Source organism: Papio anubis, chromosome 12 (genome assembly GCF_008728515.1).
Source record: "Papio anubis isolate 15944 chromosome 12, Panubis1.0, whole genome shotgun sequence".
Taxonomy (NCBI): domain Eukaryota; kingdom Metazoa; phylum Chordata; class Mammalia; order Primates; family Cercopithecidae; genus Papio; species Papio anubis.
Window position 1 is genome coordinate 32,691,249 of NC_044987.1, and position 25,100 is coordinate 32,716,348.

The window sequence follows — 25,100 nt, forward strand, 5'->3', positions numbered from 1 at the left end:
TTTATTCATTTGTAGATGCATAAAACATTTTGTGCCTGGCTCTGTGCTTGGCACTGGAATTCAAAGATAAGTTCAGGTTTAAAGAATACAGGTTAGAAGGGAAAGGGAAACATATAGTCAGAGATGAAGGTATAAGAATAGAACACACTTTAAGAACAGTGGTAGCAAAACAAAGCACAGAGTGTTCTGAAGATTAAAAGCATAATGCCCTTTTGGCCATGTTGACATCACAGCAAGGGAAAATACAAAAACAAAAAAGGGGGATCAAACTGTGTTCTTTGGACACGTGGTGCAGATTTAACAGCTGGCATTAAAGGAAGAGAAGCCATTTAATGATTTCTTAGTTTCTATCTCATTTAATAAGCAGAGCATCTTCAAACTGGAAAGTCTTGAATAATTATGATTAAGAAGGATTTGAGGTCCATGACAGATGAGGCATTGAATTACCTTAAGCAGAATTCCACAAATCACCAATTTCATAGTAACCCTAACAGGTAACTGCCATCCTTGATGCTGTTCTCTTTCCAGTTTTACAATTAAGGAATCCGAGGCTGAGAGGGATGACACAGGTAGTACCTGACAGAGTAAGGGTTCCCAACTCAGTTTATCTTTCTTTAAAGCTTTGTTCTTCCAAATATTTTGCAAGGTTCCCCAAAGTTTTCTCAAGTTTAGGTCCGCAAGGACTCAGTTCTCGGTTTCCCTCAATTTGTCCACAATTATTCTCAACTTGAGATCTTGAATTATAAAAGCTCCAAACCCCTCAGAACAAAACCTTGTGGGGTGGCAATCCAGTCTCCGAGTTTTGAAGCTTGAATCTCCTAAATCGGAATCCTGAGCTGTTAAGGAATTACCTAAATGTTTACCTTTCTGCCCTATGGTGGAAGTGCTAAGTGCTAAACTGTGAATATCAATGGATGTTTCGCTTCTAAACCTGAGTGCTAGACCTTTAGTTAAACTGAGCCCGGAACCAGAAATCGTGTTGGGGATGGGAACTCTCATGTGTTCCAGCCATAATAAACATTTTTCAGGGTTTTTTCTGGGCTGCTGACTTATACAACTGTGATTTTCTCTGCCTGCAGGCTGAGTCTCCTCGTCCCTCCTCTCAACTAACTCTCCTTCATTCTTAGGCTAAGTGACATGTCCTCAGAAGGCTTTCCGGGACCTTCCGATTGGGTTGAAAACTGTTTGCTAATCATTTATATGCCACACTACTTCCTTTTTGGTAACATTCATCACCCTGTAATCTTTTGCTTATTCTCTTTTTTTCTGCCATACCCTATTTTTTTCTGGCTGTACCCCCATGTGCCTAACACAGTACCTAGAACATGTTGAAGCTGAGGTTCAGTAAATATTTGAATTGACGAATGAATGAATGAATGAACTGTCACGATCCCAGTGGTGGTGGGTGTGAGGGTTGATAAAGATGTCTGAAATCATACCACATCAGCAAAGAAAAGCATTTCACAATTTTGGTTTCAATAAATGAAAGCTCTGTGCTGAATGGTCCTGCCAATTTCTCTGTCCATGTACTCTATTACACATAGCAGTCTCATACAGACTGAAACCTGTACTGTGAGCATTTGGAGCTGTCCCCCATTGTGGAGATTTAGAGCATGTTCCAGACCTATTATTTAAAGTCTTTCTTCAGCACCATTATCTCTGGTAGTCAGTAGCTTCAGCTTGTGCTCTTCACATTTTGAATGTTTCTATGACATCAGATTATCCTTCTTCTCACCCTCCACATCAGAGTTGTTCATCCTAAGCCTCATATGAACATCAACTTAGAATTTCTATGGATGAATCTTAGTTACAGATTCATTTTTTAAGATAATGGACTGCATGAACTTGAATGTGGATGTCTTTCCTGACAGCTTAAAGAAGGGAAAAATAAGCTCAGAAAGGTGTGAACTGATGATGCCATAATTACTCATCATCAAAAATACACTTACCATTTTTTTGGTGCATATGTTTTCATCAGTAATTTCTTTTCCTCTCTCTCTCTCTCTCTCTCTCTCTCTCTCTCTCTCTCTCTAGTAGTTTAAAATCTTTTAAAAAATTATTTCAGTAGGTTTTTTGGGGAACAGGTTGTGTTTTACATAGATAAGTTCTTTAGTGATGATTTCCGAGATTTTAGTGCAGTCATCACCGGAGCAAGGAGTTAATTATGGCAAAGTCAAATTATCGTATATAGAGCACATGCTGGGTGTTGTTGACTTGGTCCTCTTGGCCTACTTTTCATGCTTTGCATACTGTTCTCTGACTGTGGCAATAGCGCCAGAGCAGACCTGTGTGGACTGCATCAATGGGCTTCTTTGTCCCCCAGCACTGGGCTGAGTTCAGCCCATCAGAGGCACTTGTGAGATATCAGAGGGCAGGAGAGTGAGGTCAGAGTTATCAGTTCCCTTGGCTCTCTCCTTGATGGTGGGCTGTCAGCCTTTATAGAAGGTCAGGGCCACTGTCAAGTGTCCCTTGTCTTACAGTTATCCTGTTTTGGTAACTGTTCCCTCCTTATGCCCCTTCAGACTTAAGCCTACATTGTCCTAGATGTGAGCACTGCATGGTGCCATGTTGGATTTCCCTAACTTCGGAACACATACTCCTAGAGTTCCTTCATTAACTTTTTTAGATTGTCTTCTAATTGAAGTATGTTTTTTCCTCCCCGGAATCTATCTTATACACAGGATATTTGTGGAATTGGAAAATGCTTGTGTAATACACATGATTATGGCAGTCATTGATAATAGAAGCAAAGAATTTAAACCTCTTCTTTGATGAGATAATTTGGATATAGTTTGCTAGTATTACACAGAAACTTTTTAATATTCCCAAGAGTACTCTGTTTTGTTCTTAAAGCTTTGTTCTTCCAAATGTTTTGCAAGGTTCCCCAAAGTTTTCTCAAGTTCAGATCCCCAAGGACTCAGTTCTCAGTTTCCCTCAACTTGTCCTTAATTATTCTTACCATAAATGTCTGGCCCCAGAACTCTTCCAAAGAGCATTTCAAAGTAGGAAGACATGACACATGAAATAAATTAAACCACCAAGGAGAAGCTAAAAGGGAACAATGACATTTCAGATGTTGTTTTATAAAAAGGCAAGTTCCTGTAACTTCCATTATTTACTCACAATTTCATTCTCTCACACAGTTTGAGTTCTAATTTATACAAAAAAAATGTCAATTGATGATACACACAAACCAAAAATTTGTTACATGCACCTGACATTTTTCAGTCATACTTTAGCTGGCTCCTGACTGAAAGTGACAAGCAGCTCAGGCTCTTATCATTTCATTCATAGAATACTAAGGCAGGGTGTGATGTAGTGTGACTGATCAAACAGAAAGTTCATATTTGAAGAAATGAGAAGAGTTCATGGGGAAAATTGAAACTAATTGAATCAAAACAAAGAATTGCTATCTAGAAGACTATTTGGAAGTTCAAGGGATTTGGTAGTGCATTGTGAAGATGGATGCTCACACTCTATGTACAGTGTAAACAAGAGGCAGAGAGAACAGGGTAAGAAAATATTAGTTCTGGCTTTATTTTTATTTTTTTGTTTTGTTTTGTTCATTGAGACTGAGTCTTGCTCTATCACCCAGGCTGGAGTGCAGTGGTGTGATCTCGGCTCACTGCAACCTCTGCCTCCTAGATTCAAGCGATTCTCTCACCTCAGCCTCCCAAGTAGCTGGGATTACAGGCGCCCACCACCATGCCTGGCTAATTTTTGTATTTTTTAGTAGAGACAGGGTTTCACCATGTTGGCCAGGCCGATCTCAAACTCCTGACCTCAGGTGATCCACCCACCTAGGCCTCCCAGAGTGCTGGGATTACAGGCGTGAGCCACCGTGACTGGCCCTAGTTCTGCCTTTAAAGTCAAGAAAATCTCTGCTTCTGGATCATGAACAAGTCACAAGGATGCCATTAAAAACATGGCTTTCAACTTCCTTTTTCCCCTGTTGAGCTCACTACTTATTTGAAATGAATATAAAATATTAAATATACACTAGAACACACTGTGGCTCAACCTTTGTGTATTGTTCCTTTTTTTTCTGTGTAAGGTTGTACATTGTAGTCATTTGCAGTCAGGTTAATAGGGAACAAACAGGCTTTAAACTTTACTCCTTTGACAGGAGGGATTAATGTATTCCGCAGTTATGTTCTGAGAGTTTACAGTGTGTCCCTCTGCAAAGAGGGGTGAATTCAGTGTGAATAAGGCAAAGTCATCATTGCTCTCATAGGACTAAGGAAAACCACTTTAATTGTTTATTGCTTCCTCAACCCCAGAGGAAGGGCCTAGGGTATGTGCCCAGAGATTAAGTAGTCAGGGCAAAAACAGTGTCAGTGTTGTAAAATGAGAACCAATGACTTATTTCATTCCTCTCCCTAAAGTGGTTTGCAAACTTGCTAGTTGTGTATAATGTTAATCTCTAAATTTTATCTGAGTCTAATTATTCCCATTGATAATTGTGCGTGTAATAAAATGCGAATTCTGGAATTTCTTTTATTTTTACTTTCCTAGGATGTGGCTGACCACACTGCCTGAAATAGTTACATTCCATTTACAATTTTAAAACTTCTGCTGTAATAGAATTGTGCTTTAAAATATTTGTAAGGATTTTTAAAGCACAAAGTCAAAGTTAAGCTGAGTACTTAATATGGAGCTTAGTTTGTATAAAAGCAGTTCCATGTGATAAAAGTGTATCGTAGTGGAACAGGAAGTAGACAAAATTACTACACGCGCTCTGGACTCAAGCATGCAATCCACTCTACTCAGAAGCTAATTTACATTGCTGGCATTTTCAATAGAGATGGATTATTCCATCTCTCACTATGTGGGGCAACAAGCACTAAAGGGATCAGGAAAATGAGGTATGTAAAAACACAGTTTTCATGACCTAATCTATATTTGAGTGCCATAGGGGTGGTGGCTAGTTATATTCTTTCTTAGAACCAATATTTATATGTTGTGATAAACACCTTATAAAAATACAGACATGAAAATGTAGGTTACTAAGCTTTTAACCATGCTAAATGTGGCTAAATGGGTGAAGAAAATTTCTTAATAAATATTTTCATAAACAGAAGAGCTGTATTTGAAAAGTGCGCCCTTGAGCTGGAATGAACATGTCTTTTGTTGAAGTAGTGCTATGGAGCTATGGGCTGAGTTGTTCCTCTTTTTAATAGATGATTTTGCTGGGTTTCATTGGCTATTAATGTAAAATTCTACAACATAGTTTTATTAAAACCATTTGCAGAGAGGTTTGTAATATAATCTAGTAACATCTAGTAATTCATCTTTCTTGAATTGCTTTCAAATACCTATTACTTAAAAAGTTGTTTTACACATTTTGCTTTTGTGTAGGAGAGGCAGGGATTAAGCGACACCACTTGTGACATAAAAATACAAATAAAATCTTGTATTGCTTCTCCAGGCTGCAGTTAAGAAAGCTAAGGAGAGCAGCAAGGCATGCGTTTTGTTCTGTCAACAACATGCAAGCAGCTTTTACTGTGTTCACTGCTCATGCAAGAGGTGCCGAATCCATTGTGCCTGCATTTGTAATATACCTAAAACAATAAAAATTCATTGTGCCTGCAGTTGTAATATTCCTAAAATCAGCAAAAACAAACAAAAATGTATCAGATACATTCTGGCTTTTCAGATATAGAATGACAGAGTTGTAATTCTGTCACAGACTCATATATAGTTGACAGAGTGCTAAAGAGATTATGATAATCCAGGACTTTTTATAAAAATGTATCTGAAAATTATATGATTGCATATGATTAATATGTGTGGTCACAACAACTAAGACAGAAGATGCTTTAAAACTGAAAAAACAAAATTCTACTGAAATATCTTTGCTGTTCCTTCAAGAAGTTATAAGTACAAAAGCGATAGTAATTTAGAAGGAAATAGGACACATCATTAGGATTAGTGGCTTGCCAAGATAGCACTTGTCATTTTTCAAATAAATGGGAAGGAAAATCATAGATTGTTATTTTTAAATTTTAGAATAAAAGATGTCACAACTCAGACATTCTATTTAGCTCAATGTAAACTTAGTATTGGATGAAAAAATAAAGTTTTGTAAACCAGATTAAAAATTGAGATATAAGTAAAGTTGCTAATTATTATTTTTCTTTCTTTAAAAAGACAAACAAAGGGCAGGTGTGGTGGCTCACACCTGTAATCCCAGTATGTTGGGAGGCTGAGGTGGGAGGATCACTTGAGCCCACGAGTTTGAGACTAGCCTGGGCAATATGGCGAGACCCCATCTCTACAAAAAAATACAAAAATTAGCTGGGCGAGGTAGCATGTGCCTTTAGCCCAGCTACACAGGAGGCATAGTCTGTTGAGATAGGTCAGAATAATTGTTTCTCCCATTTTAATGGATGAACAAAATGGAGGCTTGTTCTTGATGTTTTAGTATGTTACTATTTTGTGTCAGTTTTGTGTCATTTTTTTAGTTACATGAGAACTTATCTTGCAAGTTCTCAGTCCCAATTCTTTCATCTTACTTTTATAGATCCCTGATCCTATTTTTTTCACCCTTAATTTTACAGTTTTTCTTTTTCAAAGCATTCTTCATGTTTGGAAGATATTGTCTCTCCCCCTAATTTTTGAACTTCCTCTTGTCTACAATAGAAACTATGCAAAGCAATAAATACAGAAGATAAGAGAGAGGAAGTGAAAACCTAAAGAGGTTAGTAGAAGCCAGAAAAGTGACAGAGAGAAGGGAAGAGGGTTAAGAATTTCAGCAGGAAGATGATGGATGGTTCCTCATGTAACAAACCTTGATGATCTCCTGTCTCTTCTACCTCATCCATCTTGTTAACTCAGAAATAACGTGATTCTTCTAGAAACTCACCCCTTACTCAGGAATCACCTTTTGCCAAAACCAACATTAGGCTCAGTCTAGTTTTTATAAGGGGAAATTATACTCTCTTAGAAAAGACATTATAAGGAATATTTCTTTAAAAAGAAGCAAAGAATAGCTACTAAGAATCACTAGCTATATGAGGAAAAATTCTATGAAATACAGAGACCAAAGCAAGCAAACACAAATAAGCAACTCAGGAGTAAGTTCTCTGAATTGTGATCTGTGCAGTCTTTATCATTAACATCCCCAGAGAGAGAAGAGAAAATTTTTGTGCCTTTAAAAGCAGAAAAGTCTTATAAAAAGTAACATTTGAAAATAAGGTTTTTTTGAAAATCAAAAATATAATTTTCATAGATATAAAGTTGAAGAAATTTCCCAGAATATAATAAATAATATTGAACATAAATAATTGGAAAGAGAAAAGATAAGAAAATTAAAGGACAATTCCAAGATGTCCAATCCAAAAAGGAGGAGTTCCAGAAATGGTACATTGGAAACAGGAAACGAAATGATCAGATAAATAGAGCAAGAATATTTCTTAGAAAAGGACACATTTTTTTTCCAGATTAAATGGTCAGCACTGTGAAGAAGAGACTCCCTTCAATAAACAACCATGTAATTTTAGAACACCAGAGACAAAGAAAATATCCAGAATCAAAATTACATCATGCTTCTCAGTAGTAGCCATAAAACTATAATTTATTAGAGCAAGCCCTCCAAAATTATCCTCAACTTGAATTCTCTACCCAGCCAAACTATCAGTTAAGTTTAGAGGTAGGACAAAGTCAGTTTTAGATGTACACCTTCTTTAAAAATTCACCTATGCATGCTTTATTAGGCAGCTGTCAGAAGATTCGCTGTACTAGAACAAAGAAGTCGACTCATAGAAAAGAAGATCTGGGATACAGAAAACAAGGACTACAATACACAGAAGCAAAGTAAAGAGAATTCTTGGAGTGATACTGTAGGAAGATTCAAAGACAACATACATGCATCAAGTCTAAACAGCAACTGGTCCAGATTTTCCAAAATTGAAAAAAAAAAATCCACATAATATGTCGAATGTATTAAAATAAGACTTACACTGATGGAGAAGAGAGTTTGATTGAATTAGTCATATGTATATAGAGCACTGAGAAAATGAAGAGAATTTTTATCTACTAGGTTTGAGTTTTTAAGGAAGCTGTACCTGAAAAGACACTATAGTTTACCACTTAGCTGTGATTAGCACTTGCATTGTCATATTTTAAACAGTAAATAGTTATCTAAAAAAAGTCATGATATAATGATTCTGGAATGATACGGCATCATGAAGGGGGTCTGTGTGTGTGTGTGTAAGAGAGAGAAGTGTGAAGGTATGGTGTAATGGGAAGTCCATAGGTAATGCCAAACCTGAAAAATCAAGAAGTAACAATATAACCAAAGCTATGTGGTTATAACATTTAAAATTATAAAATAGCCAGCGAAAATAGTTAAATTGAAATGTATTACCTCTGGAGATCAAGACATGGAGAGAATAAACTAAAATATGCACATGTATAACTTTACTAAAATTAAAAATGGAATTAAAAATAAAGTAATAGCTACAGGACAAAATAGTCACAGATGCTATTCCTTTATAATAAAAGTTGCATATATATTATCTACTGACCCATTTTGGAAATTATTATTATATTGTATAATTTGATATTGGTCCTTCATGTCATTTTTGAGACTTACAAAGTTATCTCTTTAAAAAAACATCAGTTTGGTTGATTTTAAATGGGCCTTGGGTAGCTAAAGGAATCACTGTTGAATGAAAATCTATGAAAAATATTTGTGAATATGGCAGCATACTCTTCAAGCTCCTCCAAGAAGTAAAATTTGTTTGTGAGTTGCTGAAACTTTACTGTCTTCCTTTCTATTCCTGGCCATTACACTGCCACAGACAGCATTGTCTGGAGACGTGGAATCAAGATTGATAAAGGTCAGTAGGGAAAGCAACTAAGATTCTCCAGACCTGAACATATTGGAGGGAAAGATGGCTTATGAGGTCCTTGGATCTTTTTATTGTCCTCTTTATACTGGGAAGTTTGTGACAGTTTTTAAAGAGGGATGAATCTTGGAACATTCATAAAGAGAAGAAACAATACTCATTTATCACACCTTTTACTTTCTCTTTAGCCTCCCCTATAACCTGGCCCTGTCCCAGTTCTGCAAAAGCATGCCTTCTTTGGGTTCAGTTAGTGATACCGGTAAGAGTTGAACCTCTAATTGTAATGAGATCCCTTCAAGCTCAGAAGACCTTAAGACACAAAGTTATGAATTAATAACAAAAAAATCTTCATTATAGCATTTTGATCAGAGGAAGAATCACATCCCCTTCCCCCCCTCCCCCCCTTTGATACAGGATTTTGTTCTATCACCCAGGCTCGAGTGCAGAGACAGAATCATGGCTCTCTATAGCCTTGACCTCCTGGGTTCAACTGATACTCTGCCTCAGCCTCCTGAGTAGCTGGGACTACAGGCATGTGCCGCCATGCACCGCTAATTTTTCTATTATTTGCAGAGATGGGGTTTTGCCATGTTGTCCAAGCTGGTCTTGACCTCATGGGCTCAAGTGATTTGCCCACCTTGGCCCTGCAAAGTCCTGGGATAATAGGCATGAGCCATAGCACCCGGCTCACTTTCCCTTCTTATAACAGATTGAAGGACTACATTGAAGGCTGGCCACTGCTCTGACCACTGCCTGCACCACAAAAGTGTTTTTTCCTACCTGACACCTTGTTCACAATTTTCTCCAGGTTTGCAGTGATTTTTAGGACAACAGAGTTCAAGCATTTATTGCCCATATTAATGAAACCTATACTCTAACATCTAGCTGATACCTCTGCTAGAGAAAACTTTCTACCTATACCCAACCCCTGTCTCACCCTCCCGAAAAACACTCTCACCTGACTTCTACTCATACTTCCATTTTCAGCTTGTCATTTTCCCTCAGAATCTGGGATAGGTGCCCCACTATAAGCTTATCATTATAATTAAGCTGATAACAAATCAATATGCTGATTGCCCATCTCTCCCTTTAGTCTGTAAGACTTGTAGAGGCAGGAAAAAGCATCTTTTTTTTTTTTTTTCCCCACTATTGGCTTTCTTGGACCTAATATAGTTCCTGGACCTGGCATCAGAGGGACTCAATAAATAATTGTTAGCTTGGCTGGATTTGCTATTGTCTCTACTTCTTAAAATGTAGTCTTATATTCTCTATCACATTGTGACTGATTATGAATAAAAGAGTCCATCTTTCCTAAGTCTATACCATCTATAGTACATTAGTTTCTATTTGAATGGCACAGAGTAATTATGGCAATTGCTAGTCTCCACCCCAAATTGGAATGTTAAAATCTGTAAAGTGCTTGGCTTTCTTAGACGTGAAGTTCTTGGAATCCATTAACAAATAAATGCATCTTCATTTTATAATATAGTAGGTCTAGAGATGATGAGACAACATCTAATATACTTGAGGATTGTATTAGATGAATGGCAAGTCATTTGGCACACTAAAATGCTCTTAATATGATTTGTTTACAATCTTTCTGTTTTATTGCAGCCGGGGATCTGACAACAGACTGGCTCACCGGCGGCAGACGGTTCTCCGTGAGAAGGGGAGAAGGTTAGCTAATCGAGGACCAGCATACATGTTTAGTGATCGCTCAACAAGCCTATCTATAGAGGAGGAACGCTTTTTAGATGCAGCTGAATATGGTAACGTCCCAGTGGTGCGGAAGATGTTAGAAGAATGCCACTCACTCAACGTTAACTGTGTGGATTACATGGGCCAGAATGCCTTACAGTTGGCAGTGGCCAATGAGCATCTGGAAATTACAGAACTTCTTCTCAAGAAAGAAAACCTCTCTCGAGTTGGGGATGCTTTGCTTCTAGCTATTAGTAAAGGTTATGTTCGGATTGTGGAAGCAATTCTCAGTCATCCAGCTTTTGCTGAAGGCAAGAGGTTAGCAACCAGCCCTAGCCAGTCTGAACTCCAGCAAGATGATTTTTATGCCTATGATGAAGATGGGACACGGTTCTCCCATGATGTGACTCCAGTCATTCTGGCTGCCCACTGCCAGGAATATGAAATTGTGCACACCCTCCTGCGGAAGGGTGCTAGGATTGAACGGCCTCATGATTATTTCTGCAAGTGCAATGACTGCAACCAGAAACAGAAGCATGACTCGTTTAGCCACTCCAGATCTAGGATTAATGCCTATAAAGGCCTGGCAAGTCCGGCTTACCTGTCATTGTCTAGTGAAGATCCAGTCATGACGGCTTTAGAACTCAGCAATGAACTGGCAGTGCTGGCCAATATTGAGAAAGAGTTCAAGGTAGGTCATTAACAACAGAGACTTCACCCTCCACAAGCCACAGTCAAGGTGTATTTATCAGCTTCCACCATGTGCTCAGCACTGTGCTAGTTACTGTGGACACTAGGTAATTTTATAAGTTTATTCAACAAGCTTTTTATTATAATCATTGTAGCAAAAGTTGTGATCGCTACCATTTAGTGATGCTCTACTGTCTGCCAGACATTTACGTTTATTATGTCTAATCTTTATCCCTCCCCCTTGAGGAGACATTATTAGTTCCTGTCTAGATGGGTAAATGAAAGCATAGAAAGTTTTGGTAATGCCCAAGATGAACAAATGGGAAATGACACAGCTGGGTTCAGAATCCAGGTATAGTGCTCTCTGAAAAGTCCAGGCATTTTCCTCCCAGAAAACACTATTTCTATGTTCAGAGCACAGTGATAGATGCTGTTGAGGTCAGAAAGAAGAATAAGCTTAAGGAAGTCACAGTTGACTTGAGAGACAAATGCACACATGAATAAAAAATAAAACTACCAGGTAGAGGTAAAAGCAACATACTGTAGAAATTGAGAGAAAACAATATTTAATTCCTATTAGGGTGCAGGGAAGTTATGTGGAAGATGGCATTTCAGCTGTATGTGGTGGAACAAGTAGGATTTTGGAAGGCAGAGAATGAGGGAAAAGATATTTTAGGCCAAGGTACCAGCAAAAGCAAAAGATTGTAGATATAAAATAGTAGGAAATTAGAACTTCGACCAGTCAATAATCTCTTAATAAGAAGTATATGGAGAGATAAATGGTGTCAGACGCTGCCGTTGTCCACATGGGCTGTACTACATGTGGAGAGGATGAAAGCTTGCATCCCTAGCCAAGATCTTCCCCACGGGTATCTCTAAACTCCCTCTACCTGTTTGAGGTAGTTCTGATCTGTCTTCTAGTGCCCATCACCTTTTACCATGGATTATTGTTATTTATGATGTGCTTATCTCCTTTACTAAAAAATGCAGGTTGGAAACAGGTTTGATTCATCAAGTACAATGTTTTACAAAAGTGACTATTGGTTTCATTTTTTTCTATTCTATATGCTGTGAGAAGGCTTGTTTTTCTGTACTCTGTTCTTGAGGTATTGCAGCCCAGGCTTTCCTGGGCAGCTTCTTGGTGCCACTGTCACTGATGTTTCATCCCAGTATTGGATGTCATGTGTCCATCTATCCTCAGGTCCAGTCTATCCAGAAAGGATAGAAGGAGGAAATGGCTATGGAAACACTCAGTATGTGCTTGGCTCTCAAGGTAGAGGAAGGTGTTTTCCTGCAGCTACCTGGCAGCTAACAGGGCAAGACAAGCAAATGGTCCTTTTCAACCGTGTCTCAGATTCTTACCTACTTTTTGCTTGCCTCCTAGGACACAGAGAAATTCACCTGATTCAAATTAAAGCATTTTGAACTCTGACGAATATTAATTATTTTCAAAATCTATATTACTAAATTTGCCTAATTTCAACATTTCTGTTTGCTTTACTGTATCCCTGTTTACATGCTTTCTCTAAACCACTGTAGGCTATTATATTCTCTATTTGTTCATTAATTCACTTGCCTACATCTTTTGAGTCCCTGCTCTTTTTTACTGGGGATAGTTGAGGATGAGGATGGCGAGGCAGTACAAAATACAAAGATAATTCAGTCAGCAATCCTGTCCTCAATTAGTTTATAATCCAATGTGATAGAAAAGATCTGTGTGTAGTAACTATCATATTAGGCATGACCTTATGAAGTGAGGAGGCGGCTAGTGGCTTAAAGGTGGGAAGAATCACATTTAACCAGGATGTAAACCCTTCATGGTCCCTAAATGCATTGCAAAATGTTGAGGCCTCCACATGATGATGAAGACGTAAAGATCTGGACATTCTTCTGTCTGTTCATCACACCCTTCTTTCTGCTTTCATCAGTGTGAAGTGTATGGATTAGCCACTTTCCTCCCATTTATGCTTCTCTATTTGCTCCATTGTCTTGAGCAGTTACCCAGAACCTCTGAACATGCATACCTTTTTCTAATGCCCTGCCTCTGTGAAGGTTTCAAGGCAAAGAAAAGATAAATCTAACCGAAAACATGAATGTATTTAGGAGTATGTTATTAATGTCTTTTAAAAATCACTTTCAAAAATTTGATTACTGTTAAACAAGAGTAGCAGTTTAAAAAGTATATCCTAGAACTTGACAATTTTTATAATTAGAAACCTGACTCAAAATTATTGCACAAGGAGAAAGGGCAGTTGTTGGCTTGATTTTTAAGGCCTTTTTACAAAAACAAACAAGAAAAGATTTCTTCCCTGCCAGGTATCACGCATTCAAACAAATACTCTTTTTCTCTGAGATTAGTTTGGACAGCCTTGCTGCATACAGGGCTGAGCCTCCCTTGCCTTCACGTGTAAACTAACAGAGAAATCACATTCCCCCACCACCCATGGCTACTGCGACACTCACTCTTGTCCCAGCAACCCAGCCTCAGTTTACAGCAGGATGGGACCTTACAGGAATAGAGAAGTTGATGTCTCTGAGGTGAGGTTTGCTGCTGAGTCTGCTGTTTCTGCCCTTAAAAATGAGTTATACCTGATGTAAATGACGAGTTGATGGGTGCAGCACACCAACATGGCACAAGTATACATATGTAACAAACCTGCACGTTATGCACATGTACCCTACAACTTAAAGTATAATAATAATAAATAAATAAATAAATAAAAGAAAAAAAATAACTTCTTTTTTCTTACTTTAAATAATATATCGCCATGTTAGAAAATAATAATATAAAAATGAAGGAAGCTTTAAAAATCATTCCTAATTTTGGCCGTCAAGAAATAAACACTGATACACCACAAACATGCCAGCACATACCCTTTAGGTCCTTTTTTTTTTTTTTTTTTTTTTTTTTTTTTTTTAATCGTTTTAAATAGTCAACCCCCTTAGAGTCTCAGGAAATAAATGTCACTGAGGCTGGATAGCTTAGGCCTGGTCAGCCTCACAGGGACCTGAGAGATTGCATTGGCCACAGGAGATCCTCCCTGTTCATGGTATGTATGTATGTATGTATGTATGTATGTATGTATTTTGTTCCCTTTCCATCTGAAAGATGTTTGAAAACCTCTGTGTTCATGTGTTCATTTGCACAGTTTAAAATTAATATCTATTTTTTTGTCTTCTGTAAGCATAAATGTTTTTAAGGGATATGATTTCTGCATGGCATACATATTGCCATTTAAGAATAGAACTCTTCAGTTCTCCTTCAGATACATGCAAAGGACTCTAAATGTTATAATGATTTCATGCCCACCATCAACTAAGCGAACAACATCTTTAATGTTCAGAATAGCTGCATCTTTCCTTTTACTCCTGAGGTTATATTTTCAGTCCAATTTCCTTCACAAATGTGATTCCTCATATTATAGCTTTTTATTATTGTAAAGTCTCTTAAAATCGCTTTATATAGATATCAACATATATATCATATATAAATAAAATACATATAACACACATATATATGAAATTTTAGAATTTGTTTCATTTCCTCTTGCTAAAAGGCTCTGGATATTGAAAATACTCTGGAAAGAGTTGTCATTATATCTATTATTAGCATATTAGATCAAAAACTACAAAAATAAACCCAGTTGTTAAAATTAATTATTATGGGCCAAGCGCGGTGGCTCATGCCTGTAATCCCTGCACTTTGGGAGGCTGAGGCGGGCGGATCACGAGGTCAGGAGTTTGAGACCAGCCTGACCAACATGGTGAAACCCGTCTCTACTAAAAATACAAAAAAATTAGCTGGGCATGGTGGCGCGCACCTGTAATCCCAGCTACGCAGGAGGCTGAGGCAGGATAATCGCTTGAACCTGGGAGGCAGAGGTTGCAGTGAACTGATATCATGCCACCACACTCCAGTCTGGGTAACAGAATGAGACTCTGTCTCAAAAAAAAAAAAATTTTTTTTGAAAGATAAATTTTAACTATGTGACACAATTCTTATTGGATGTATTTTTTAGTGGTATTAATCATGTTCACGCTTTTGCTATATATTTAAGGAAAGAAAAATGTGTGTGTATATATATACACAATATAAAATATGTATATATACACTATTTATATATATTTATGTATATGTAGCTAAAAATTAGTTGGTATGGCAGCCGGTATGTTATTTTAGTCTTTGTTAATAGGATATATAAACTATTAAAGATTTTATGGAATAAAATTAAAAGAGGATAAATAGTAGGAATAAATATTTCTAGATATGATTGGATAACAATTTTACTGGATTAAAATTCTAAATCAGAAAGAAATCACATAAAATTTCATCCATGGATTTTGACCACTTTCCTGTAAAAATTTTGAGTTCTGTAAACCATTCCAAGTCACATTTAAAAGAATCACTCTCACTAAGCTTTTCTGCCTTACCTGTTTGAGATACTTTTCTTTTCTAGCCAATGATACATCTGAAAGATATTAAGAATAATATAAGGAATCATTTACATTTCAATACTTGACAAAGCATTGTTTGGTATTCGGTATTCCCTACTGATGCTGTCTTTGCCTAACTCTTTCTGGACTCTCACTCAAGAAGTGTTCATTCTTTGACAATTGTTGGCAAATGAAGGGGAAAAGTCATTAAAAATGGCCTTTGTTTCTGTCTCCACCCTGCACTCGCCATCTGAAATCAGAACATCCCAACATGAGCCAAGGTGCTGCATTTCTATCACTAAGCTTCATCTTCAGCAGAAGTGTGTATTTATTCAGGGAAATACAGGAAGCCCTTCAGGGTTTATAGTACCTGGATACTATACAAGGGGGACTGTCTGTTGTTTAAAGGGGGACTCTCTTTTGTTTGCTACATGGGTGGGTGGGTGAGCCAAAGATGCATTTTCAAGGAAATCCATTTTAGGAAAGCGGAATATCTGCAAATTGATTCCCTAAAATTTGTCCATATTCTACAGCTCCTTGGAAAGTATTCATATACCTCTGTGTGAAGACGATTCATCTATTTTATGACAGTCAGAGAATGACTTTTCATAAAGATTTTATAAGCTCCAATATATAGCTTGCTTTTCTAAGCACCTTCCAAACTGTCTCCTACTACAATAACCCATAGTCCATTAACAAAAGAGACCATGGGAGATGTTACTGGGTTTCCGAGGCAGTTTTATCCTGTGCCTTGAACCTTCTAAGCCTAAATTTTTTGTTACTCATATCACCACATGTATAGCTGGTTCCAAGCAGAGGTGACACCAGACCTCAGCAGAGAAATCTAACAATTAGGTGGAGCCACAGGAACAAGAAGAAAACCAAGAGATGTTGGGGAGTTGCAGGTTTTAAAAGAAACTGGGGAAATATAATAAATATTTTTACCCATTCAAATTCAATTTTTATACTGAATCTTTATAAATAGTTTTAGGTTTTGGTAGCATGAGACCTCAGCCATCTTAAGCTTAAAATTGGGTTAAGACAATTTTGGCAACACACACACAGTCAGTAAAAAACAGAAAACCCAAAACTTTGACTGGTTTTGATACCAAAGAAGGACAGCAAAAGCTCTTGGTTTTTCTCCTTGACTTGAGTTTTCATTCAAATAAGGGATAACAGACTTAAAGACAAGGAGATCAATACCAGGGATGGTCTTGTCCACCAATACATTCCCCAGCAATCTTAATTTCTTTTTAGTTCTCAGTATTTGTCTATGACTTACGTCTCTAATTCCCTCTTTTTTTGAACCTATTTACCTTTTAGGTTTGTGTCTTTGTAGTGACACACAAGGTTTCCTTTTGTTCCCCTTAAAAATCCTCTCTTTTGGGGCTTGTCAGAGGGTGGGGGACAATGGGAGGGAGAGCATTAGGACAAATACCTAATGCATGCGGGGCTTAAAACCTAGATGACAGGTGGGTAGGTGTAGCAAACCACCATGGCACATATATACCTATGTAACAAACCTGTACGTTCTGCACCTGTATCCCAGAACTTAAAATAAAAATTAAAAAGGGGAAAAAAATCCCCTCTTTTATACAGCAGGAATCGTCCTCTTCTCTGTCATTCTGGATAGAGAGCTTTTCTGGAGGTCTTCCAGCTCCTTTACATCTTCCTAGAGGTCTGCGCATGGATGTGCACATGGCCCTCCAGATGCCTCTGCTGCTGACTCTGAGAAAGAGGAAGGGTAGAGAAGCTCCCGCCGTATCTGTTTTTAAACTGTTGCTATGTGTATAATATTCAAAAAATGCCTGGCATTGTTTCAAAGATAACTATCCTCCAAGAAAATGGCTGCTTTCAAAAGTACTTTTTGTTGGGACAAAGATGATGTGACTGTTATCAGACCTTAACAGGGTGACAAAGGGTGTCACATGCAAAATAGTCTGTGAGGCAGAATCACAGCTCCAGAAGAAGAGAGCTTGGATCCTGACCAAAGAGGAAGAAGAAAGTGTACCTTAGCTGAGCTTTATGAATTATTCTGTTATTTACACTCTATGCTATAGCAAAATTTAAGTTGTCCATAATGACGTGAAATTAGGAGAAGGCCAGCAAATGAAATAACCTTTTCAAGGTCATATAGTTATTTAAGTGGCAGGGCAGAAATTCAAATCCAGGTATGCTTTCTACTCAGCTATGTTCCTTTCGTTACATCAGTTAGCAAAATGTGTTGCTTACCTACTATGTACTTCACACCATGCTAGGTTGGGAGGATTCAAAGGTGAGTAAGATATAATCCTTGTCTTGAAGGATATTGAGTCTATTCAAGAGAGGCAGAAACATAAACCAATAAATGCAATAAAGTGATATGGGTGTGTGTGTGTGTGTATGTGTGTTATTGTCTTTGAATGTCCTATTGTAGTTTGAAACAGATGGGCAGAGAAAATCTCATTCTCATAGGACTGTAGGTCTGTGACAAGTCAACAGTTAGGGAGGGAGTTAAGTGCAACAGTTTGCTTGAAGAGCAACCCCAGCCCCTGAAACTCTTTACCTTCATCGCTACTCTCCAAGCTTCGTAGCTTCAATGGGACCTGAAAATTCTTATGCAAAGGCAAGAGTGAAAGCTAATCAGACATTATGCTAAGTGTATATAACCAAACGCTATATTAACTAAGCAGCGACTGCTGATGGCAACAATCAATAGAAAAAACCTGACATATCTAGGAAAATGTTTTTCTTCAACTCTTGTTTTGAAATTGTATTTCATTTCTTTTTACCTTTTCTATAGAATAGTGCCTGATTAACTTTTATATCCTCAGAATCCCACATAGTAGATGCTTTATAAATGCTTGTTAATCATCACCACAGAGCTCCATGATCAGTGTGCCATCTGGTGACATTTATCCTGAGGAGCAAGAGAGCCCCAGAGTTATACTTGGTCCCAAGAAGCATGGCTGGCCAATGCAACACTGTATATATCATAGTATTATACACTCATCTTACTGATATGGTTTGGATTTGTGTCTCTGCCCAAATCTCATGTCTAATTAGAGGAGGGGCCTGGTGGGAGATGACTGCGTCATGGGGATGGATTTTCCTCATGCTATTCTCATGCTAGTGAGTTCTCATGAAATTTGATGTGTGTGAAGTGTATGGCACTTCCCCCTTCACTCTGTCTCCTGCTGCCACGTGGAGAAGGTGCTTGCTTCACCTTTGCCTTCTGCCATGATTGTAAGTTTCCTGAGGCCTCTCCAGAAGCAGAAGCCTGTATAGCCCATAGAACCATAAGCCAATTAGACCTCTCTTTTTTATAAATCACCCAGTCTCAGGTAGTTCTTGAGTGTCAGTGCCTCTGTTGCTGACTGAGAAAGAGGAGGAGACTAATATGCTTACTCTTCACATATATAATCTCATTTTACAAACTCCCATCTTAGTAAGAGTGGTATCTATCACAGTGCTGTGCATAAACTATTTGTTGTGAAAATACATGAATAATTGTTTTATTTCCAACGTTTGCAGATGATATCCAGGAATTCCAACATGACTTGATATTTGATAGCATAGCTTTGTGATGGGGACTGCAAAGAGCTAGATACTGTTTGTGAAATAATGAAGACAGTAATAATTATAATTACCATTGATCTGCACTACCCTGTGCCAGGAAGTTGGCATTCATTGTCTTGTAAAATCTTCACAGCAACCCTAATTCATGGGTACTAATATTATTCCCTTTTTAAACATGAGGGTTAGAAGCTTTAAGAGATTAAATCATTTATCTAAAGTCACATAGCTAGTAAGTTTCAAACCCAGGTCTGCCATCTTCAAAGCCCACATAGTAGATTACTGAGAATCAAGGCACACATTTTTCTCTACCCTGTTAATTTCTATGAAGTAAACTTCATTCTTTATATAGAAAGAAGAGCCAGAGATTAAAATCACAAATCATAACATTTATTATTTAAAATCCAGCTAAGAGGAACTTTTGAAATGATCATTTTAACAGGGGTATTTTTTTGTAGTTTCTAAACTGTGTTTCATTAGCCCACTATGAGTTATCTCTTTTCAACTTTTCAAAGGTTAATAGGCAAGCACCCATATCTTGATTAATGAATGTACGGTGTAGGTGTGTGATCCAAAGACATGACCCAGAATTAAGTTAACCCACCAACTTCACTTTTCCTCTCACGGAACCAACATCATAGTGCTGCATTCTAGCTAATGAACTACCACCAACGTTGTATTTGAGTGAGCTTACATGTCAGTTACTGAAAATATGAATTAATAGTAATGTCAATAACTTAAAATAGGAAAATATTTATAAATGATTTCCCAAGTAGAAAAAGTGCATATTTCTGAAATCATAGTCTTATTCTTTCTTTCTCCCTCTCCTTTTTCAATAGGTATTTTTGCTTAAGAAAATGTCTTAGGAATTAGTGATGAATTGGACAAAAATTTATAGATTAAGGTATTAAATACCACAAAACTCTTGCACTTTACTTTTTCAGTCCATGTGGTTTCTGCTTTAAAAAAGTGTTACCTACATTTGTAAGATCATACGCTCTTTTCCAATATCTAAATATATCTGAGCTTTCTTAGAATTCTAGAGAGCACTGATTTTGACAATTACTTTGTTGCTTTTAAAAGGACTAAGAATTCACTATACTTGAACTCTACAGTCCAGAGAAGCCAGGTGCATTAAATTTTGTCTTAGCTCCATGGTATGTTTTGAATGTCAAGAGATGGCCTGTTTTCAGATCTTCTCTGTGATGATGTAAAGTAGTTACACTTTATCGAATGCTTGCTAAATGCTCACAACCATGCTAAGTCCTTGGCATGCATAATCTCTTTAATACTTATTTAATCTCACTAAACCTCACTGTTCTTATCTGTAAAATGAGAGTAATAAGAACCCCTACCTGATAGACTGCTTCTGACTTATTAAAGGTTACATAGCTCATAAGTAAAAGAGTTGGGATTTGATTACATGTATCCAGCTCTAAGCTACCAAGTCGTAACTACTATAGTATAGTGGACACGGACAAATATGTACCTCCGTGTCTAAGAGTTTGTCCCCAGGGCCCTAACAGACTATTTTATAAAATGGGCAAAGCCATTTCCTTGTAACACTCTATATACTATCTGCCTAGACGTCTGTTTATAAGTAGTTTGAGCCATTTTCAGCTAGACATTCTCAAGTAAGACACAATTTGCTTTATTAATTTGCTTTTCTGGAATCTTTTTGAACCTGCATTTTAGCGAATTGTAGCCTGTTTAGCAGTTACTAAACTGCACTGATACTCACTTTTGGCATGATTTACAGAAAGGAGCCCAAGCAGGTACCTTACACATACCTAGTATTAAGCTGTTCTCCATGCAGACACCCCCTAAATATGGCCTTACTGACTGACATCCAGAATCACATATATTTCTCTGGATCTTTCCAAAGAAATCTTTTCATCCTACAACACACTGGTTTCAGGAAGAGGAGACAATTAACTTTAAATCTGCAGCGCTGGGTTTAAGAGAAAAGTCTGTCATTGAAGCTGTGTGAGAACCTTAGTTTTTTCATGTGCAAAATGGTAACAGTATTTGCTCTGCTTGCCCCCTCAGTTGTTTCAAAAATCAAAGTAGAAAAGCACTCTACAAATAAGAGAGATAAAGTGGCATTATCCCAAAGGCAAAAGGCTTGGGGCCAAGAAGATTTAGGGTTAAAGCTTGATTTTGGTGCTTACTAGCTGCATGATTTTGGACACACAATTCAACCTGAGCAATTGTAAAGATTAAATGAGATAATACCATCCACCTGCAATACAATAAGCTCTAGCTCAAGCTTGTCCAACGCACACCCCAGGGACATGTGGGTTGAACATGAGGCCCAGGATGGTTTTGAATGCAGCTCAACACAAATTTGTAAATTTTCTAAAAACATTGTGAGATTTCTTTGTGAAAATGTTTTAAGTTCATCAGCTATCATTAGTGTTAGTGTGTTTATGTGTGGCCCAAGACAATTCTTCTTCCAATGTAGCCCAGGGAAGTCAAAAGATTGAACACCCCTGCTAATAGGCTTTCTTGATTAGCATTTAGTTATAGGTGGTCTTAGTGTAAGAACATAGAGGGAGGAAATGTTAGAAAGGCATGAATGAAGATGTAAAATGATGTCATATAGAAGCAGGACATGAGTTTATGGTAATCTGAATGTGACCTGCACGATATAAGTCTTCCCAATAGAGTATTAGATCATCAGCAACAAACTACAAAACTACAACAGTGTTTCATTAAACTTTCTTTTCTCTAAAGAGATGAGTCTTAAATTGCAGACTCTATGTCTAGATTTCATCTTTTGACCCTGTGCCTGCCATATAAAGTTCTTCAGTTAAAATCTGTTAAATAGACATGTACTTTTGTTTCCTTCTTGAAAACCTTCCTGTAAAATGCCTCTATGCTTCTTTTTTACTTAACGACAGTTTTAAGCAAGGTCTTCCAAAGACCTATTAAATGTATATTGCATGCCTAACGGATGAAGTTGAGCCCATGAAGGAGATGATATATGCAAAGATCCTATGATCATGCTGTGGAAAAAGTTGGTTATTTATTTTATTCCTGAATCCTCAAATATAGTGAGTTTTGTACACTATACTTCTTTTTTTTTTTATGTGGGTCTCAGCTTTGTTGCCCAGGGCTGGAGTGGTGGCACAATCATATGGATCACTGCAGCTCCTCGGACCTGCCCCATGATCCCTCCCCGCCTCAGCCTCCTGAGTGAAGCACTGGTAACTGCCACCACCACCGCAAATAATTCCTTTCATTTCAAAACAGTACTCAGTCTAGGGGTATAAAACAATAACGCAGGGTTTTGTTAAGATATGTATGGCGATGCCACAGCCAGTGCTGCACCAATTAACTCATCATTCACATTAGGCATATTCCCTGATGCCAGAGAATGCAGGCTCGTCGTGTTGCTCCGTGGCTGGTCTTCAACTTCTGGGCCCAAGCGATCCACCCACTCTGTTCATGCATCGATGCGCTGTATCATACCCACACCTGGCCTAGCACCTTTGTGTCACCCGATTATGTCTTGCATTTAAATTTCTTTTTTATACAGCCTAAAATGGCTCTATATATCAGCAGAAACTGCAATTGAAATATGATAAATAAGGGATAAAATGAACAGTAAAACAAAAATGGAATGTTTCTCTGAGCAGGAGCCACGCCTGTGGGTCCTTTAGCTAGAGCCAGGACGCTTATGCCCATGACTCCAATCATCCCCTGGCCACAGGAAACCCCTCGTGGTTTCCATCTGCACGTGCGCTCAGTCAGCTGGTGGCGGGAGGATGTAGTCCCAGCTGGCTGGGAGGCCGAGGGCAGGAGTGGAACCCGAGGGTGAGCTGCAGTGAGCCGAGACGCTGACTGCACTTCCGGCGTTTGGCGAACAGGAGCGACCGTTCCGGCAAAAAGCAAAAAAAAAAGTAGAATGTTTTCCGAAGGCAAACCTCTGCCTCGAAGTCTCTGAAGTACAGCAAACGTGGTTATTCTCCACGTTATTGCTTTTGTTTGTTGTTCCTTCAGAATGACTTACAAACTATTACCGCAGGCAAAGATTCCTTTGTTATTGTTGATCCCCTTTGATCTGCGGCGAAAACACTGGAAGCTGAAAGCCTTGCGCGATCTTTGAAATCTGTGAATGCCGAAACAATCCGGAGAGCGGATCACGGCCTCTCAACTCGTTAAAATTCGTCATTGGCACGATAAAGCGGCACATCTGGTATGGAAACCTATTTTACATTTATTTTATCTCTGTTGGTGCTAAATAAGGATAAAGGGTTGATAGTTTTGACGAGCGATTTCGACGCGGTTCGCTTGTTGCCCAGGTTGGAGGGTAGGGCGCCATCTTGGCTCACTGTAAGCTCTGCCTCCCTGTCTGGTCTCCTCCTCTAGTCTCTTTAGCCTCCCGAGTAGCTGGGACTACGAGAGCCCCAAAATTTTGTGCCTCCCAAGCCTGATTTTTTGTACTTTTAAGAGACTCAGCTCACCTGACAGTTCAGGCTGTCCCCCAAACCCGACCTTCTCATCCACCACCCCAGCCTCCCATCACATGGTTTCATGAGCCCAGCCTAGATTCTCTCAACTCACCAGCTAAACTAGGCAGATTCCTTTCTCTGAACAACCCATACACCCACAGAACTCCTTACCCACACTAAATGCCAGTCGCCTTAAAATCTTAGATCTCACAGTAGAACCTTACAGAGATTGCCACTTTTCTTTGACTGGGCTAATGATATAACAACGACTTTATGAATCCAAATTCTAAAACATTTGTTATAAGACAGGAACATCATTATTTGACACTCAATTCCATTTTCCCATTTCTTGCTGTTTTCCAATAATGCCTTCAATTCCTTCTTTGCTGCATTAGACTTTCCACCAGCTGCACTTTTATTTGTGAAATATTTTTAGTCTCTGTCTTCAAGCATTGGTCCCATTCTCTGCTTTCTTAGATTATGTGAGGTATCTTTTAAAAAGCTGGCTGGGCACAATGGCTCATGCCTGTAATCCCAGCTCTTTGGGAGGCAGAGGCTAGTGGATCACTTGACGTCAGGAGTTGGAGACCAGCCTAGGCAACATAGTGAAACCCGGTCTCTACTAAAACTACAAAAATTAGCTGGGTGTGGTGGCGTGCACCTATAGTCTCAGCTACTAGGGAGGCTGAGGTGGGAGGATCACTTGAACTCTGGAGGCAGAGGTTGCAGTGAGCCAAGATCATGTCACTGTACTCCAGGCTGGGTGACAGAGCGAGACTCTGTCTCAAAATAAATAAATAAATAGATAGATAGATAGATAGCTTTTAAAGGTAGGTTTTTCTAATAAAAGTAACATATGCTTATGGTAAGTTTTCAAAGAGTATAAACATGTCTCCTCCCAATATTTCCAGTTCTGAAGGGAGAATAATGAACCATTGTTATGTTTCTATACACAAATTTCTTTCTTGGACAACTTTACATAACAGTCAATAAATGTCCACTTTATCTTTTTAAAGGTTGTATTATTATCTCATTATATTCACATCTGTTTACTATTTAGGGATGTTTATTATAATTTTCAGATTTTTGTTATTAGATTTTTATTTATTTTTTATACAGTAAACATTTGTTCATATAGCTTGCTTACTTGCATGACTTTTACTTGTAAACAAAAATTCTTAGATGTGGAATTAATATGTCAATTTTTATTTTTAGATTTCCAAACATTTGCTAGGTTTCCCTTCAAAAATGATGTACCAGTTTCCATAAACACCAACAGTGTGTGACAGGGCTTATTTCTTCCACCCACAGTGGGCTTTATCCAACTTTACCATTCTGAGTAGATAAACATTCTATCTTGTTTTAGACTTAACTCCATTTTCTACCTACCGCTCAAACTATCTTTGAGGTTAAT

General features: G+C 38.1%; 1 protein-coding gene and 1 long non-coding RNA gene across 3 annotated transcripts in view; one reads left to right on the forward strand and one right to left on the reverse strand.

The window, feature by feature from the left end:
• The window catches only part of TRPC6 (transient receptor potential cation channel subfamily C member 6), a 132,090-nt gene that overhangs the window by 67,196 nt on the left and 39,794 nt on the right, over positions 1–25,100 (forward strand). The window contains exon 2 of the mRNA XM_031653018.1: positions 10,467–11,241. Coding sequence (XP_031508878.1) covers positions 10,467–11,241 — 775 coding nt within the window. The remainder of the gene's footprint in view (positions 1–10,466; positions 11,242–25,100) is intronic.
• Positions 1–25,100, reverse strand: part of LOC103877845 — an 82,905-nt gene that overhangs the window by 17,408 nt on the left and 40,397 nt on the right. For both annotated transcript variants that reach the window (XR_002517181.2, XR_004177391.1), the window contains 2 exons: positions 17,907–17,988; positions 15,672–15,709 (listed from right to left, as the gene is read on the reverse strand). This is a non-coding gene — a long non-coding RNA (uncharacterized LOC103877845). The remainder of the gene's footprint in view (positions 1–15,671; positions 15,710–17,906; positions 17,989–25,100) is intronic.